The sequence below is a fragment of the Festucalex cinctus genome, chromosome 21, assembly GCF_051991245.1.
Source record: "Festucalex cinctus isolate MCC-2025b chromosome 21, RoL_Fcin_1.0, whole genome shotgun sequence".
NCBI classification, from domain to species: domain Eukaryota; kingdom Metazoa; phylum Chordata; class Actinopteri; order Syngnathiformes; family Syngnathidae; genus Festucalex; species Festucalex cinctus.
Window position 1 is genome coordinate 17,368,785 of NC_135431.1, and position 19,361 is coordinate 17,388,145.

The 19,361-nt window shown below is 38.4% G+C and overlaps 2 protein-coding genes across 9 annotated transcripts in view; both read right to left on the reverse strand.

Annotated features, from left to right (window-relative positions):
• adgrg6 (adhesion G protein-coupled receptor G6) overlaps positions 1-104 on the reverse strand; it is a 36,778-nt gene extending 36,674 nt beyond the window's left edge. For 2 of the 8 annotated variants that reach the window (XM_077509809.1, XM_077509808.1), the window contains exon 1: positions 1-102. This exon is cut by the window's left edge and continues 976 nt beyond it. The gene's annotated coding sequence lies outside the window, so the exon portion shown is untranslated. The other 6 variants (XM_077509811.1, XM_077509812.1, XM_077509807.1 and 3 more) reach the window with 5 other exon arrangements.
• Positions 105-664: 560 nt separating this feature from the next.
• vta1 (vesicle (multivesicular body) trafficking 1) lies at positions 665-19,007 on the reverse strand. The gene is made up of 8 exons (XM_077509818.1): positions 18,780-19,007; positions 12,463-12,557; positions 9,549-9,676; positions 8,522-8,597; positions 6,246-6,360; positions 2,882-3,097; positions 2,720-2,794; positions 665-1,252 (listed from the first exon to the last, which is right to left on the reverse strand). The coding sequence occupies exons 1-8, from the start codon at positions 18,868-18,870 to the stop codon at positions 1,107-1,109; spliced, it is 942 nt and encodes a 313-aa protein (XP_077365944.1). The 5' UTR covers positions 18,871-19,007; the 3' UTR covers positions 665-1,106.
• Positions 19,008-19,361: the final 354 nt, after the last annotated feature.

Genomic DNA, 19,361 nt, shown 5'->3' on the forward strand with positions numbered 1-19,361 from the left:
AAAAAAAAAATTGGCCTTTAAAATTCTATTTTCTTAAGAATTTATGGGGAAAATAATCATAATAATTATAAAACAATTATAACATAATGTAAAAATTATATTGAAAAATAAAAAAAATAATTATATGAATATAATAATATATATATATATATATATATATATATATATATATATATATAATATGCAAAATAAATAATGTAAAAATAATTATAAAATAATATAAAATCATTATAAAATGACTGAGTCATGGTTTTATGAATCGATATCAGGCTTGAAAAGGAAAATCGATTTTATATTATTCGATTATTTTAAACGCAGCCCTAGTTCACATAAATTAAAGGTTAAAAGTCTTTGTCAGGAAACGCCCACTCGAACTTTACTTGGGCTTACTCAGTGGCACTTTTAACTGTAGCAGGTGTGTGCTAATTCTCATTTAACACATTTGAGCTTAATTGTGATTGGTATACTTTTAAATACGCAATTTTGCAGTGGGTGTCAATCCACTTCTTCTCAAGATGTACTACGGGGGTAAAATAAGGCCACTACATGCCGTTAACCTTGCTCACTCCACATTCCAAGAGCGCTCCAAAATGGCCGACTCACGACAGACGAGGTTTTTCGGGGGAACAAACAAAACAAACGGTCGCCAAATGACACAAATGCAAACAATAGAACTGAATTTATTTGGATCATCTGAAGCGATTCGTCACACGGAAATCTCCATAAAAGAAACCAAACAAGTCACGCTGGCAATTCGTTAGCTTGTCAGGACAATTAGCGTGATCGCTAACGTCACGTCTTTGCATGTTGTTTACACGCAAACGCGTTGCAGTTAGCGCGAGTGTTAGAAAACGAGACGAGCGCGGTGGCGCCCCCTGCGGGCAGGAAGCTCCGTGTGGCGGCGGCGGTCACCTCCTCAGCGCGCCGTTTCGTAATTGGGGTATAAAGACTTACAGCGGGCAGCACACAGGCGGCCATTGTTGCACTCTCGTCTCCATCAAAGCTGCTGGCGGCCAGCCGGCGTGCATATGTGTGTGTGTGCGTGTGTGCGTGTGTGCGTGGAGCTGATGAGATGGTGCAGATAGACGTGGCCGAGGACAAAAGAGTCATTCTTGTCCAGTGGTGAGCAGTGTGAGGGCCTTCTGGAGGTTGTGGACGGCCGTGGGCACGTCCTCATACTGGAGGGCGCTGCCGGCGTACTTGCAGTACTTCTGGGCCTTGGTGAAGTCTTCGGGCGAAAGTTGGACGTCACCTGCGGGGGAGGGGTTTGCGACACAGGTACAGGCTCATTGAGATCGGGGCTTACCATCGGATTGGCAGGAAAAAGGTGAAGGGGGGGTGGGGTGGGGTTGTGTGGGGGGGTGATCGGTACGTGTTTTTCCATCGTGTTTGCTAATGTCTGGCTGGCCTTTCGTGTCCTCATCATGAAATGATTGAAAGAGGTGAGGTCTGATGATGTCACTTTTGCACACATTTGCAGGGACCAGACATTGCTGGCAAATCATTAAAGAAAGAAAACAAAAAATAAATAAATAAATAAATAAATAAAAGTCTGACATATCTCAACTTTTCGGACACATCTCACCTAAAGGTGATTAGAACTCAATAAAAATTGAAAGAGAATTTACCATGTGCATCAAAGAATACTATAGGAATTTAATTTCAAGAAAAAAAAAGGAGTGAATTAATTTTAGTTACTTTAATTAAATTAATAAAATGAAATTTATAAATTTGAAATGAATTAAATTAATTATTTTTTAAAAATAACATTTAAAAAATGTAATTAATAAAAAAAATATATTAATTTTAAAAAAAAACGCTAGAACGTTAAGAGTAAGAAAGTCGTTTTATTTATTTATTTATTTAAATCTTAGATATGAAAGTTCAAGTTTGACGAGGAAAGAGAAAATTTACATTTAAGCAATGCATTTGGAAAAAAAATAAATAAATAGGGATGGTCGATACCACTTTTTTTCAGAACAATACCAGTATGAGTACTCATCGTGAGTAGTCACCGATACCATGTACTGACACCACTAGTAGTTTTTGAAATATAAAATTTCCTACAAAAAAAAGACAGATAATTTTAAAGGCCTATATCACCCAAGATAGCATTTTTTCCTGAAACTTGCATGAAATGAAAGGCAATTTTCAATTTTTTTAATTTCTAATTTCCAGTTCGCAAGAGTACCAATACCTTGAAATAATCAGTACCCATTCCTAGAAAAAAAAATGGCCATTTTTTTTTGTAGTATTTTACCTTATATTCTGAAAAAAAAAGATACCCTGATTCTCTCATAATATACTCAAAAAACTGTGCCGTTTATTCTATTTATCATGGGATGTTAAATTTATGTGATGATACGTCACTATCATATCAAAGTATATCTATTTTTTAAATATCTAAAGTCATTATTTTCAGTGAATCCTCACATATTTGGGTTTGACATTCGCAAATTTGTATAGTGGCCGATTCTCGTGAAGTGATTACTTTGGTACCATCTTGTGGCATTCATGTGCTAGTGTGCTACTATTGGCTAGCGTGCTAGCTAATGCTAATGATGAGACTCATGAGAAGGTGATTTGTTTGTCGTTAATGACTGAAGGTATCGAGGCTTTTTGATTACGTAATCCCCTCTGTTTGAAATGCTTTGCTGCCATCTTGTGGCCAATTTTAGAAGCACCAATTTCAATGACGTGTTTGTGTGTGTGTGCTAACCTTTCTGCTGGCTGTTCAGGAGTTCGGGGTCGACGGCGAACGCGGTTCTCGGCATCGGCACCGGCTTGACAGCATCTGTCGGGTCACATGGCACACGTGACGATCTGATCCGTCGCTGATCACGCCAGTCGGTTACCGTGGAGACGGATGGGTGTGGCTAACCTGCAGGCGTGTTGGCGGGAGCGTGCGCTCCGGGAGGGATGTGGACATTGCTGAAGTTGGAGGGGGGTCCCGACGGTCCTGTGTCGGTGCCCCCTGTGAAGCCGATGCTCGGCGCCGTAGCCCCGCCCACGCTCGGTTCTTGAGTGGAAGCTCCACCCCCTCCCCGGAAGGAGCCACCCTGCGGGATTATGTGGCCTGAGAAACCTTCATCGCCATCTTGGAAAGTACAACAAAACATGGATTAGATCAGTGTAAATATTGTCTAACTAAAAATACATTTAAATAAATTAATTGATAAATAAAAAAAGTAATAATAACAATAATAATAATAAATGAAAATAAATACAAATAAATACGTGTAAATAAATAGTTATTTTCAGCCATTTTTTGAACGGGACAAATAGATTCAAACACAAAATGAGAGCTTGGGAGCTAGAAATATATTATTAGTATATTATAATAATATTATAATATGATAGTATAATATTAGACAATATTAGTATAAATATTGTCTAACTAAAAATTAATTGTAAATAAATTAACATAAACAAATAAATATATACATACATAAATAAATACATTTAAAAAAATATATACAGTAACTACTTTCTGCCGTTTCTTGAACGGGACAAACAGTCAAAGACAAAATGACAGCTTAGGAGCTAGAAATATTATATAATATTAGTATAATATAATATTACAGTATAATATTAGACAACATTAGTATAAATATTGTTTACGTAAAAATACATTTATATGAATCAATAAATATAAATAATAAATAAATAAAATTAAATTAAATAAATACATTTAAATAAATAAATAAAAATAAATAATAAATAAATAAACAATTTAAATAAATATTGTCTAACTACTTTCAGCCATTTCTTGAACGGGACAAACAATCAAAAGACAAAATGAAAGCTTGGGAGCTAGGAATTTGATTTCATTTTGTATCAAAATTTGTTCAAGGTAACAACGTAAACAACACATCCTGAGAGACGACTGAAACTTCACACGGGAGTGAGTGTGCCTGAAGATAAGAGACACGCGCACACAACGCTGAAGTGTGAAGTGTGATGAACACAAAGCCTGCAGATGACAGACATGAGGATGAAGATGCTGGCTTCAGTCCAATCATGGTGTGTGCAGACGGTCTTTGTGTGTGACATTTGTTTGCCATGAGGACTCAAATCAACAGCTTCCGGATGTTGCTGCTTGGCAAGACGGACGCTCAGGCACACACTTACCGCTATCTGACAAAATGGAGTGCAGCCCTCACACCTTTTTCTCATTATTGGACTATCTTTTCATGGGACAGCAGTGAAAGAAATGCCACTTTGTTACAATCTAGTCAGTATAAAGCTTGTATAACAACAATACAACTTGGCATCACGTAATAACTAAAAATTTGTCCATTAATGTGTGGACAGTACACACCGCAGTAAAAAAAAAAAAAAAGAAAAGAAAGGTAAGAAAAAGAGATTTATCTTGGTCTTGTCAGACCACAGGACGTGGTTCCAAGAATTCCATGTCCTTAGCTGGCTTGTCTTCTAATAGTTTGTGGGTTTTTATGTGCACCATCACCCATACATGTATTTTCGAAGCAAACGCTTATTTGGTGGTCTGTACTGTAGTGAGGCAAGGAACGTGTCCTGTGAAGCGTTGATCGGTCTTGGCCGCCGCGCTAGAGCTCACTTTCAAAATGCTGGCAAACTCCGAATAACCGCAGACGTTTTTATGTAGCGCAATGATTCCCTGTTTTTTCAGATCTTTCGAGTGTTCTTTGCCCATGTTGAACTTCCAGTGACAAGTATTAGAACAATACCAGATTTAGCTGCGCGACCAGGGGACGGCAACCTTTACTGTCAAAACAGCCATTTTAGGCCAAATAAATAACCAAAAATCTGTCTTGAGCCGCAAAACATTTGAACATTGTGATGAACGAAATAATGTGCTGGTGTTTGTCAAATGTACTGAAGGGCTAAGAGGTTATTAGAGCTGCACCAGAACAGAAAAATATGGAGCATCCAATACTTTGACATAGGGCTGGGCAATAAATCGAATGAATTCGATACGTCATTTTAAAAAATCGAATCGTTGAAAATTTGCTAAATCGTGAAATCGAATTTTGTCTTCTGGATGATTAAATGCTGTTGTTCTTATGTTCTTTGACATCAAAATGCTTTTATGTGTTGTAATTTTTCACAAGTAGCAGAATGTTGGATGGGTGGTTTATAAGACATGTTTACATTAGCTACCAACTACTTAATTGTGGCATTTAAGCACAAACTATGAATGTTAAGATTATGTTAAACCTGATCTTGAATCAGTATACGTTACTGGTGTCTGAACATTTTGCACAGGAATTATTTTCGAATAAATGAAACTTTTAAGTAAACGTCTGTTAGATTTATTAGGTTAAAATCGATTAAAATTGTAATCGTCCTGAATGACTGCAAAAATCGAGATTTTATTTATTGGCCATACCACCCAGCCCTACTTTGACATTCATTGTCTTCAAACGTACGTCTTCATTTCTAGAATTTTTTTTTTTGTTGTTGTAATTTTTCACGTTTCATTTTTTATAGATTTTTAGACTTTCCTGCCTTTCGGTCATATTTCTGACATTTTTGGCAATTTTATGGAAATATGGTAATTTTCTGCCTCTCGTTACTTTTTTGGACATTTTATGGATTTTTTATTTATTTTATTTTTTTTACATTTTTTCCTGCATTTTTTGCTCTCAATTTTCTGGCATTTTTGGCAATTTTATAGACATTTTATTGTAATTTCTTCTTTTGTTTTTGGACATTTTATGGTTACTTTTTGAACGTTTTCTTTTCTGCCTTTTTTGTGCAATTCTCTGACATTTTTTGACAATTTCATGAACATTTTTATGCTTATTTTTTAAAGCTATTTTTTTATCTACCTTTCACCTCTCTTTTTGTTTTTTGTTTATTTTTTATTTAATTCATTAATTTAAAAAATACAGCATTTTATCCCAAAAAAAATGTAAAAAAATAAAATAAAATAATTTTTTAGTAATTTTTTTTAAGAGATACACGGGGAGCCACAGTTCCCGCACCACCCACATGTACATTGTAACCATTGTTCAAGTCTTTCCCATAATGCTCCAGAGTGCACCCACACACATGCTGTGCTGTTGTTGTTCATGTGACACAGCTGGTTAACCTTAGCAGCATGGTTAGCTGGACTCATCAATCAGAAGCTAAATGAGCACACGTCGCTCCTCAGCTAATTTAGCGTATATTTTTTTCCCTGGAGTCAAGAAGCCTTGTCCCTATTCCCCCATGCGAGAGAGTAAGCGAGTGAACGCTCGTGCGATATCAGCGTGCCGCACCTGCTTCCTGGTCCATGTTCATGCCGATGGGTCCAGCCTCAGGCGTCTCGCCGTTCTTCAGACAGTTGTGGATGTAGGTGGCCTTCCAGCGGGCGTATTTCCTGTGCTGGACGTTCTGTATATAACATAATCCCACCCCAAAAAATGTGTTTATTTACTTTGGAGGTTGTTCTGTATGGAGGACCAAAATTGTCAAAATTCAAAATAAATAAATGACTACATAAATAAATAAATGACTAAAAGTGAAAATAAAAATGAATATAAAAAATATAATTCGAAAATTATATAAAAAATAAATATAAATGGAAATAAATCCGTTTTTATTTTCAATTTTAGTAATTTATTTATTTATTTAGTAATTTATGTATGTATTTATTTAGTCATTGATTTATCTATTTATTTAGCCATTGAATGTTGGCAGTTTTGGGCCATACTGCCAAGTCGAAATGTTATTCAAATGAGGGGGTGGTCCTAAGCGTGTGTTGGGTTGGACTCGAGTCGAGTGAGCAGCTCGGCGAACAAGGAAGTCTCGCCGGCTTGCAATGGAGAGTTCCAGCAATGGACGACTATATTGTCCACTGTCTGCTCTCACCTGTTGTCTAGCAACTCAAGTCGCAAGTTGCGGTGACGGTGGACGTGATAGTCGTCCATTGCTGGAGGGCTCCATTGCAAGCTGGCGAGATTTCCTTGTTCGCCGAACTGCTCACTCGACCAATGACAGGCAGTTTGCAACGGTGGAGTCCAACCCAAGAAACGCTTAGGGCCGCCCGCTCATTTGAATAACATTTCGACTTGACAGTACGGCCCAAAACTACCAAAATAAAAAAATAATAATAATTACTAAATAAATAAAGAAATGACTAAAAGTGAAAATAAAGAATGATTTATTTCCATTTATATTTATTTTTTTGGATATATATTTTTTTATATTCATTTTTATTTTCATTTTTAGTCATTTATTTATTTTGAATTTTGGCAGTTTTGGTCTTCCATAGTTCTGGGCTCTTTTGTTATTACTGTTTCATCCTTCTGCTCAATGTGTCATCAATTTTCCTCCTGCGGAAGCCCGGCTGTCGGGTGCACCATGACCCTACTGAAAACTTCCTATTTTATGGGTTAAAACTTTGAATCAGCAGTAACTTTCTATAAATTCACACATCAAATGTTGTACATGGATATTTTGTAACAGTTAAGTGTTTGCTCAGATGATGTTTGTATTAGTGCTAGCCCGGCCCCGGTTGGACCATCTGGAGGGGCAGGACAATTCCCGGTGGGCTGTCTTATATTTCAGCCCGCGCGGGCCACACGTTGTTTCAAAATTGCATAGTAAATAGACAGTTTTCACGTAATCTTATGTTGATTGTGTCATGAGACACAATGAGTTACAATAATTAAATTTCAAAAATAGCCAAACTTTAATCCACCAATAGAAACAATACACAATATAACTATACTAAGCCAGGTATGTACAAAAAAATAACACATAAAATAGGCCAAACACAATCAGACGTGTTACTAATATTAACAGCAACAAAGCATGATGGGAAAGCCTCCAACGATTACTGTTGCTCTCTTCAAGATAGCGTTAATCAGCTCAGTAGTGTGCACCAGAAGTGGTGAGAACGCATTTCAAAATAAGAGTAGTAACAGGAAGTACAGTGTCAGCTGCTTTAATCTTTCTGGTTTAACTTTATTTGGTAGTGTGCCGTGTGAAGTGTAAAATGCCTTATCCCATTTAATGTGCATTTGTTTATTGGTTTTTGTCCTTGTTCTTGGACCATTTTATGTTCACATACTTGTTGAAATAAACAAAGACCGCGCTCTTATAACAGCATTCATTTGTAAATTACATTTTTGATCAAATGCAATTTCAGCCCTGAAATTCCAGGGCTGAAAATGAGTCCCAGTTCGGCATAATATCAGGTAAAAAGAAGGTCAGGTATGCGTGTGGCGAGTCAATTATAACATTGTGGCGGTGCTGCCAGAAGATAAGCGGCAGTTGATGTTTTTTTTTTTTTCAAGGTTGAGCTGGGGAACAATGGCGGCTTGCTAGTGCAGAGGTGTGTTGTGAACTTTGGTTATGTTTTTTTAACTCGGCCGTTATGGGAATAATCACTGAAACAACGTGCAGCGTTTCCTGAACTTTTCCTGCGCGCCGCCGCGAGAAAAGAGCAAAAGGTGACTCACATCTTTTACACGCGATACATTGTGGTACGCCATGAATAATAAAAGAAAGGTACATCTTGCACAACAGTATGGCCCAAGACCTCACTCACCTCCTCTGAGAGCTCTCCAAAGACAGACAAGACATCCAGCAGCAGACTGGCCGTGTAGAAGGATTTGATCATGTTCCTGTGCAGAGAAGCATTTGATGATGTCACAGCTAAACATGATCAAAATTCGCCAAACAGCGCAGTCATGAGCACGCTGACTCTGCTCTTGAATTGCGACTTCACACCGCCGCAATAAGCGTTTAATTTCTTTATAATAAGAGTCCGTTTTCATTTATTTCTAGATTTCATTATGTTTATTTTCAAACAGAATAAGTATAATTTAGTTTTGGGGCTAGAACAGATTAATCACTAGAGATAGACCGATATTGTTTTTTTGTTTTTTTCAACCGATGCCGATTATTAGTAGGCAAGGAAGGCGGTAACAGCATATATTTTTTTAATACAAATACTTCTACAAATACTACTAAATACTACTCATACTCTGTTGTAATGTCTTAAAGCATGTTTACTTCTATATAATATTTTCAGCTACAAACAGGGTCACGGAAGAAAATGAGTTCTTAACTCGCAGTTTGACTGTATCTGAATACGTCTGGAGCGAAACCCCGCCCATAGTGGAAGGAGTGGTGGAAAGGGGTCACTCTAGGGTACCTTTATTGACTGGTATTTTTTTCTCATCATCCTCATTCCTCCTCCTGTCCACATATCAGGCCTGGTTCAAATTTTTGCAAACATGTGGAAAAGGCATGATGAGATGTGCGATCAAAAATTCAGCGGGAGCCAGCCAAGAGCATCCCCAGGGGGCGCCGCTGAGTTCAAAGAAACGTTGCGCACACCGTCAATACGTGGTTGCACGGAAAACAGCAAGCCTGCCAAGAAATTTTTTCACAAGCATGTCAAAAAGTTTGGCTTGGATTGTCTTTGTTATTTAGCATAACAGAATTGGTAGCCTGCTAGCTAACACAGCATGCCATCTATGTCAGCGTCATCCCGTCATCTCGGGGTTTTTCGCTGTCGGTGGAAGAATGTCGGGAATGTGATGTGGCTGGATCCAAAACGTCCAACTTACTTGTGGAACCGTCCTGCTCTGTCCTCGTTGTCGGCGTAGAGGAACATCTTGAGGGCGTAGTTTTCGATGTGGGCGTTGCCCACCACCTCCTGAGTGATGGAGTCGTTTTCGCTCAGCTCCATCTTCATCTGTCGCAAAACATCATGAAAAACATCACTCGTCATACAAGTGGCATTTTACAGTCATGTCGACTTCCCGTTCCCAGCCTCCAACAGTAAGCGTGTTTAACATGTAACATGTCCACACGCCTCGAGTTTCCTCTTAAGCAAACTAGACGCTGGCCAGAAGCAGGTGGACCACAACGGGCCCTGAATACAACCACTGTTCTTTTCACCTGTGTGCGTGCGTGCATGGAAAGAGGAGCATAAAGGAAAGAGTGTGTCTCGGGTTTCAGCTTGTTAAGCTTTAATGGATTCCAAAGAAGAGCTGCACAAAGTTCAAATGGCCGAGCTGCAACAACCCAAACGATTTCTTAAACAACAGAAGTTTTAGCATGTGCGTTCTCTGGCTCTTTTATTGCCACTTCACTCCACGGAGGATAAGAGCAACGGAATTAACAGTGAGGCAGAGAAGGTCCCCAATTTAGCTGCCGTTACATTTGCCGAGAGAATTCACGCCTGTGAGGATTATTTTATGCCCTGTTTGTATGTATTCGCTGCTGTTTGAAGGTTCAAAGTTACTCTAACAACGCTGATAATTTCCATCAGCCTGTCTAAAATGTTAGGCATTGTACATATATTAGCAATAAGCTGCCCAAGACTTACATAAAAAAAAAAAACGATTAATTGATTCAAATGGATTTTCCTTTTCATAGTCATCATGTGAAGTTAATTTGCCGAAATTAAATGAATGGATTTTACTTATTTTTTTTTTTTGTATCTTGCAGTAGGGCTATGCAATTAATCGAAATTCAATTACAATTACAATTATTAAACTCCACAATTACAAAATAAGCATAAACGTAAAAGATTAATACTAATTTTGAGTTGTTTAAAATTAATACATTTACACCTTTTTATTAAAAAAAATCAAACACATCTTTGTTTTATCCAAGTTAATAATTGTAATGTTTCAAAGAATTTTAAATGTCTTATTTTTTTTATGTTTAAGCATTTTTTTGTTTTGCACCAAAAGCTAAATGATCATCCTAATCGTGATTAATATTTTCGTAATAATTCAGCAGCCCTGTCTTGCTGTTTTCTTGAAATTTAGTGAATTTATTTGAAATTTAAAAGCATTTTCTTACATTTACAAAAGACCAGACTTATTGCACTATTATTAATACAATTTACAATTTTTTAAATTCCTTTTTACAATATTGATTCATTTGTATGGCTGTGTCTAGTCTTTTGATATATTTGTTATGTTTTGAATTTATTTAAATTATTATTTTTTTGTTTTGATCAGTTCATGATAAATGTAACTGCTCAAGTTGTGCGGCATTGGTTCTTCTGAGGATGTCTTCCATAAGGTACTGCATGAAATTCTTAAAGGGATACTTATTTAGCCATGTTTTGGCAGTCAAATATTAATATTTTTCCTATAATAAATTTCATATTTTCATTAATTTTCATGTACAATTGGTACCTTTAAAAACACAATTTGCAATTTTCTTTCGACTGAAAATGACATCACAAGGGCTCAGGTAACCAATCACAGCTCACCTGTTTTCTAGGTTTGGTCATGTGACATTCACAAGCTGAGCTGTGATTGGTTACCCGAGCCCTTGTGATGTCATTTTCAGTCGACAGCAAGTTGCAAAATGTTTTTTTAGAGGTACTATTTCTACGTGAAAAATCATGAAAGTACCAAATTAATTATAGACAAAATATTAACTTTGTATTGCTATAATGGGCTAAATAAGTGAAGTATCCCTTTAACTGAATCGAAAATCAAGCAAAGTCAATCATGAGTCGAATCAAGTTTGGAAATCTGAATCCATACCAGACCCTGTTTGTTAAAGACATCATCACCATGACCAAAGCGGGCCCTCACTGTCATGCAGCGAGCATGTTGATTGACAGATGACAACGGCCGCCGCTGTACCCTCACGTTTCACAACCTTTGGACACCGCAACGCTTTTTTCCTCTGTCGGCACGCAAAATAAAATTAATGAGGGTCACGTCTTCAGACACACGCAACCTCCTTTCAAAACACACACACGGTGCGAATTAACTGCACTTTCACACTTCCACCGTTCACATGTCAACACATTTAACATACACGTATGACAACACAACTTGGACACACACACAGCTGATGTTCATTACTGTCAAACACATTCAGGAAACTATTCCCAGCGGGACACACACATCCGCTGCTTTCAAGTGTGTCCTCGAGCTGTTAGTGTGTGTGTTGAGTACCGTGCTTAGCATCATCATGTCAAGTCGTCTTACCAACATTGGGAACATTTGATTGCCATCTTCCAATGTGTTGTCATGCTTTGAGATATCCAGCAATGTGATCAGTAAGTCCAAAAACTGTGTTACAGTACTTAATCTATTATTATTATTATTTTACTTCGACAAGTCGAGTGTAGTTTTTAAATTTTGATTTAAAAAAAAAAATGTAAAGATGACATCATACTATGACCTCATACTACATGTTGCAGACAGCGGAGCAGGCAGGCGGTTCGTTAGTGTGACCCCCGCTGGGCTCCGCCCCCTTCCTGTCCTAACGAGCCCATAAAACCTTCGCTCTTCATTAGTCGTGCTCGTCTTCTCAGGCTGACATCCACTTCAAACGCTTCCTGCTGCTTCGTCCGCGTGATGTCTGCTACTTTTATTTTGAAAAATGCGGAATGAAACACCCATGTAAAATGTGAAAATGGGGCCACAATTGACAAACAAGGAGATAAAGGGTTACATAAGTCACGTGAGTGTTATTTTTGAAAGGGTTGCAGGAGGGACTGACCGACTCGAGCTGGTCCATGAGCTTGACGAGGAACTTGCGGCACTCTGGAGTCTTGCTTTCCAGCTTCATTCCCGTCTGCATGGCGTACAGGCGGCCTGCCGGGAGAAGAAACAGAAATTCGCTTGAGTTCGACACTCACCAGGGCTCAAATGATGGCATGGCCAAAACGAGCCGTCGCTTGAGATAGGAACTGGCTGCAAGAAAATTTCACAGCACATTAGGTTTTTGGCTGCTTTGCAGGTTTTGTGTGGACTAGCAATTGTTCTTATCGTGTGTTCTTATTTAGGGGGATGGAACGGATTGATTTAATTACCATTCATTTAAATAAGGATTTCAATAGATTGGTTAATAATTTGTAAAAATAAATAAATAAATAAATAAATAAAGTAAAAAATACAATAACACCTGCAAGCTAACCAATAATGAAAATAAAAAAGCAAGTGGTTGTTTTCACTTTTTGCTTTCTGTTTATCTTTGAATAAACATGAAATTGGCCAAACAATGGCTCATATCACAAAAACATTTAAATGAGCTCCAATAAGTAAGAATTTTGCGATTTTTACAAATTCTCGAAAAGTTCTTCGAAGCTGAAAAGATGTCCGGATTTACCAAGGGAGGCATTTTTGTCGCCTGATTACCCGCCGGGACTTTTGCGCTTTCACGGTTAGAGTGCCAACTACACGCCAAGTAAGCGTGCCCTTCTAGGGCAAGGTGCCGTCATGGCTCCTAGTGAGCAGACACCGCCTTTTTCCTCCAAATTCGGCCAGTTTTGGGCCCGTCTCAAGTTTACCGGCGAAGGGGTTCCCCCTAGCCATGATTTTGTCGGTGAATCCCTCCTTTTTGAATCCTGTTGGATAGACGTAAGAGATGTTTACTCTTTCATCGCTCTACCCAATAGAGTGGACTTTGAACTGTGTTTTGTAAGTGAGGCGTCTTTGAGGCGCTTCCTTGATGCACAAGCTGCTAGAGCAGAGGAAGATAAATGGAAAGTTTGGACTATCGAGTCGTCCATCCAGATGGATGTGACTTCTTTGGTAGTAAAGTTTTGGACTGGTCGAATTCCTGATCACGACGTGGAGATATATCTGCAAAGATATTGTAAGATAATACAGCCAGTATACAAGCCCCTAGATAGATTTGGCATCTGGTATGGTATTCGCAAATACAAAGTCCGTATTAAAAAAAGATACTAAAGGACATTTACTTACAATTCCCAATTCTATCTCTCTTGGCCCATACAATGGACGTATCATTTATCCTGGTCAATCTGTCACTTGCTTCATCTGCGGCTCTGCTGACCACCAAGTGAAACAATGTCCAACGGTCAAGTGTTGGAGGTGTGGCGGCCTGGGCCACAGGGCCAAAAATCGCACCTCACACCGCTGGTGCAGCCTATTTTTCACCTGCCCGGATTCGTATGCCAACAAGATCAAGCAGCAGCAGCAGCGAGCTTCTCGTGCACAACCAGCTACTCTCCGGCAGTCTTCTGGCTCCCTCGTAGCTGATCAACAGTATCAACCACAGGCTCAGGGCCAACCTGAGCCTCTTCAGCACGTGGCTCCGCAGCAGACACAGCAGCTTCAGCGTTCCCGAGTCCAGTCCGCGGATGGTCTTTCAGCCAGCAGCTTCCCGCGACGGGCTTCGGCATCGACATCACTCTGCGGATCGTCTTCAACCTCCTACCTTCCATGATGGGGCTCAACAACGGCAGCATCTTCGCGGCCAGCTCCACGGTCTTCAGCAGCCATCTGGTGTTCACGATGGCGCTCCTCATCAGCTCCCAGAAAGGCATCAACATCAGCGCGGTGTACAGCCGGCACACCAGCAGGATGAGGAGCAGCCCCAAGTTTCTTCTCTGCGGGAAATGCCTTTGACTGCTTCTGCTCCTCTAGATCAACATCTGGCTGTGCGTCCACCCAGCGGTGCTGGTAAGCGTCAGCCGTCACCTGCTCTCCAAGCTCGATCTTCATCGTCTGAGCCACTTCCTGCAATTGACGATTCTTCCCCCTTTACTAATGAAACGAGTTCAGGCAATGAAAGAGAGTATAGCCTGATAATTAATGAAAGTGTTGATGATCATGATGTACAGAAATCAGAGAGTGCCAGCGAAAATCCTAGTCCTCAGTCAAGTGATGATCATTTGACAGCGGCACAGAGAGCCAGTACACCTCTAGATAACAACTCAGGCTCTTTCTCCCCGACTCCTGAGTTTTCGGCACCATCCATGTTCGTATCACAAAGCGATACTCAGGATAAGGCATCCAAAAAGAGAAGAAAGAAGTGTCTATCCAAAAATAAAGAAAAACGCCTAGATGATAAGCCTACTCCTTAAAATACATTTTATTTGCATCATGAGCTGTCTAAAAATAGCAACACTAAATGTACGTGGCATTCAATCACATAAGTTCAGACAAGATAAGATGGATTACCTGATGAAAACTGATTTTGATATATTATGTCTACAAGAGCTTCGATTGAAAACAAATACTGATGTGGAGGGAGTGATGAAATTGTGGCCTAAGGGCAAATGTGTAATATCTATTGGTGACAGCAATACTGATGGTGTAGGAATATTTTTCAGAACCCACGACGTAGAGATATATAGAAGGAGAGATGTTATTCCGGGAAAGCTCTTATTATTGGACCTTTATTATAGAGGCGAGAAATATAGGATTATAAATCTGTATACCCCCCAGGACAAGAGCAGGAAAGTTCATATATTTCGGAAACTTGGAGAGTTATCATGTGTTGGATTTAAAGTGATCGTATGTGGAGATTTTAGAGTTGGCACTGCTGCCTTTAAGCTGAGTCACGAGGGAAAAGTGTTGAGAGACACATGTCTTGGTTTTAATTTGATAATGTTTATAGAAAAATTAATCCTATGGGAAATGATTTTACAAGATGTGATTCTAAAACTAAAACACGTATTGATCGTGTGTATATTTCCTCACATTTTAGAGTTCTAAATTACGCGACTGTCTTATGTGATTTTACCGATCATTTATTGGTTACCACCCTCATCTCCACTGTGGCCTCTATTCATAGAGGCTACTGGAAACTAAATATACAATGTCATCAAAATAAAGCTATAATAGCTGAGTTAAAACAAGAACTTAATAAAATAATTCAGTTAAAGGTTTTAACAAAATCAAACATCAAATTATGGGAAATATTGAAGTGTAGAGTGAAAGATTTCTTCAAATTTAAATGTAAAGAATTAAATAAACTTAAAAATGGAAAGTATGTAACATTAGTACATAAATATATTGATCTAACTCAAAATAAAAATAGGACTATTGATGAAGATAATGTGATGTTAGACATAAAATCACAAATAGATTATTTGAATAACGAACTGTTCTATAATATATATAAGCAAGCTAATACTGATGATAGAGGGAATACAACATACATTATTAATATGATGAAGAAACGGCAACAAAGTAAATTTATTCACTCAATAAAGAATAAAAATGGTAATTTAGTATACACTGAAGAAGAGAAACATTTCGCAATAAGGGAATTGTGCACAGATTCCTATAAGGCAATAAATTGTGTGCCTGAAGCAACGCAAATCTTTTTAAAAAACATTCCTGTAAATAAGAATGTGGATTTCTCTTCTCTACTTGGTAAGATCCATAAAGATGAAGTGATCCAGGCTATAAAACAACTAAATATTGATAAAAGCCCGGACCCTGATGGCCTCCCCTCGGAATTCTATCAATTGTTTGTGGATGATCTTGTAGACTTATTTACCAGTATGGTAAATGAGGGTTTAGAGAGAGGATGTTTGGGCGATACTTTATATGAAGGCGTAATGTGCTTGTTATATAAAAAAGGAGATGAAACGGATGTGAATAATTATAGACACCTGACCATAATGAATATTGATTATAAAATATTAGCCAAAATAATAATGAATAGATTAAATGATATACTTGATAAAATAATAGAAAAAGTACAGACGTGCCGTTAAAGGACGGGTAATGTGGGATAATCTCTCCATTCTAAGGGAAATCATTCATAAACCAATATCTGAGAAAGGCTTTTATATAGTAGGCCTAGACCAGAGAAAAGCTTTCGATTATATATCAAGAGATTATCTCTGGACAGTCATGGATCATTATGGTTTCCCTCGAGATTTTGTCAATATGGTTAGGTGCTTATATGTCAAATCGCATGTAAAAATAAATGTCAATGGGGTTTTAACAGACGGTTTTGATGTGGAGAGGGGTGTGAAGCAGGGCTGCCCCCTGAGTGCTGCCCTATATGTTTTAGCTATGAGTCCTTTGATTAATAATATTAACTCTGATAACCGTATTACCGGTATATATGTGGGACATGCTCATAGGGTCGTAGCAACTGCGCTGATGATATTACTGTTATTGTTAAAGATAATCATGAGATGGATATTTTAACGGCTCATTTAAATTTATACGAAACTGCATCAAGGGCCATGTTGAACCATGCTAAATCCGAAGGTGTTTGGGTCGGAAACGAAAGTGAAAAAAAAAAGCATTAATATTCAAATTAAACAAGAAATAAATATTCTGTGCCTAATTATTTGTAATGAGAATTGTAGTGAAAGAAATTGGCAGGATAAACTTGGAGTAATAAAAGAAGAAGCTCAGAAATGGGAAAATAAAAATATAACCTATAAATCAAGAATAAATATAATTAAAACATATATAATGTCTAAAGTTTTATCCCTTGCTAATATCTTTCCTCCGGATCACAAAACAATTATCAAAATGAATAAGATCTGCGTGAACTTGGTATGGGGAACAACACGCGAAGTTACAAAAAGGGAGCTCCTTTTTAAAGGAAGGAACTTTGGAGGTCTTGGTGCGGTGGAATTAGGCTGCAGACTCCAAATTGCCTTTGTAAAGAATATGTATCTAGCTATATCCAGGAAAGCTCCGTGGATCGGTGATTTATCGCTTTGGAAAAAAAGAATAGGAAGAGCCAGACAGGGCCCTACATATAAATTAGTTTTCGGAGATTTTGTTGCCCAATATGAACACCTGAAATTGGATTGGAATGGTCTAACATGTAAAATGATTTTTCCAAAAATAAATGATGTACGATATGGTGGGGAGGTAAAGTTTAAACTGTTAGACAGGAATCAATGTACGGAAGTTATCCGCATTTTAAATAAAAGAAATACTATCATCCCAGAAGGGATGAAAGACACAAGATGGTTGATTGCTGTAGGTAGGCTCCCGACTCGCGCAATTGTATCGTGGTCATGCTTTGTTAAGACAAAAAAATGCCCTATGAGTAATTGCTCAGAGGATGAAACACAGCAACATTTATTGATTGATTGTCATAGAGCTCAGCAAGTCTGGGCATTGATGAAAGATATTGGACTTAAAATAGATGTTAATTATATCATTATTATGTATGGCTTGATAGAAAATAACATACCTTCTAAAGATAAAGAACTATTTCAAATTATTATAACTGTTGTCTGTGCAAAATTGTGGAAAACCAGGTGTGTTATGAGTATGAAGAATATAATAATTGATAGCAACACCGTGTTTAGACAAATTCTCTGTTTTTTAAGGAAAGAACGAAATAAGGACAAAAAGAAGCTTTTCCCCTGGCATATTTTACAGTTGTAAAATGTTTCGGACGTTTTGAATTTTGAGTGTTCTAATTGATCGTGTACTTTGTGTGTAAATAATTTTTTGTATTTGGTGTTTTGAAACTTTTTGTAAATGATGTGAAACTGAATAAAGTTTTGTAAAAATCGTAAGAATTTTGCCTGTCCCAGCAAGCTCGAGCACATTCCTCCCTGGTGACATCATCAGCGTGACGACGTACTCGTCCATCAGGTTTGTTCAGGCAAGGTAGTTGTATTTATAGAGCGCATTTCATAATGTTCCAAATGACCACTGAATGAAAACTAGTCAAACTTTAATTATATTACGAATGTTTCCCATAATATTCTGTGACATTTTGTAGGCTGTTGATGGGGCTTCGTCAGATCACATGACACCCGTCACGCTACAAATTTCACCTGATGAAGCGGGGTTGCTTGTCTATTTGTTGCCCTGTGATTGCCTGGCAACCAGTTTAGGGTGTACCCCACCTCTCGCCCAAAGTTAGCCGGAATAAGGTCCAGTACACCTGCGACCCCAGTATAAGGATACGCGGTATCGATGATGAAGCGTTTAAAAAAAAAAAAAAAAAAAAAGTCAACGTCAGACGCTAACGTTAGCATGGTGGCTAACAAAGCGAACGGTGCGGTGAAGGTGTTTGCCAAATAAAAGTTAGCGCTTCAGCTAAGCTAGTGTTAGCCGTCGCACACTCACAGTAGTAAGCCACCACAGGGTCGCGCTTCTCATGTTCTTGCGCGGTGCGCAAGTGGTGCTGGAGTGATTTCAGCTGGGCCGGTACCGCCATGGCATCCGCAAGCTTCCCACGGAGCACAAAACGAAACACACGGCGAACTTGTTCGCAGTTCCTTTCTTCTTGTTGTTGTTGTCGTTGGACCGCAACTGCTCGCTTCACTTCCGCGTGTCTGTCCAATAAGGAGCAGCCTGACGTCACTCGGTCTTCTTCTTCGTTGCTCAACCCCAGTTGCAACCAAACTTGGAAATGTGTGTATTTCCTATATACTAATACATATAAATATATACATACATACACTGCGATTGGCTGGCAACCAGTCCAGGGTGTCCCCCGCCTACTGCCCAGAGCCAGCTGAGATAGGCGCCAGCTCCCCCCGCGACCCTTGTGAGGAATAAGCGGTCAAGAAAATGGATGGATGGATGAACATACATACATACATACATATAAAATATACATATATATTTAACTGTTAGGAATGTTAACTGCTGTATTCCACTCTTATTAAGTCATTAAAGTAATTGTGTCCTTTTATTTCCCCCCAA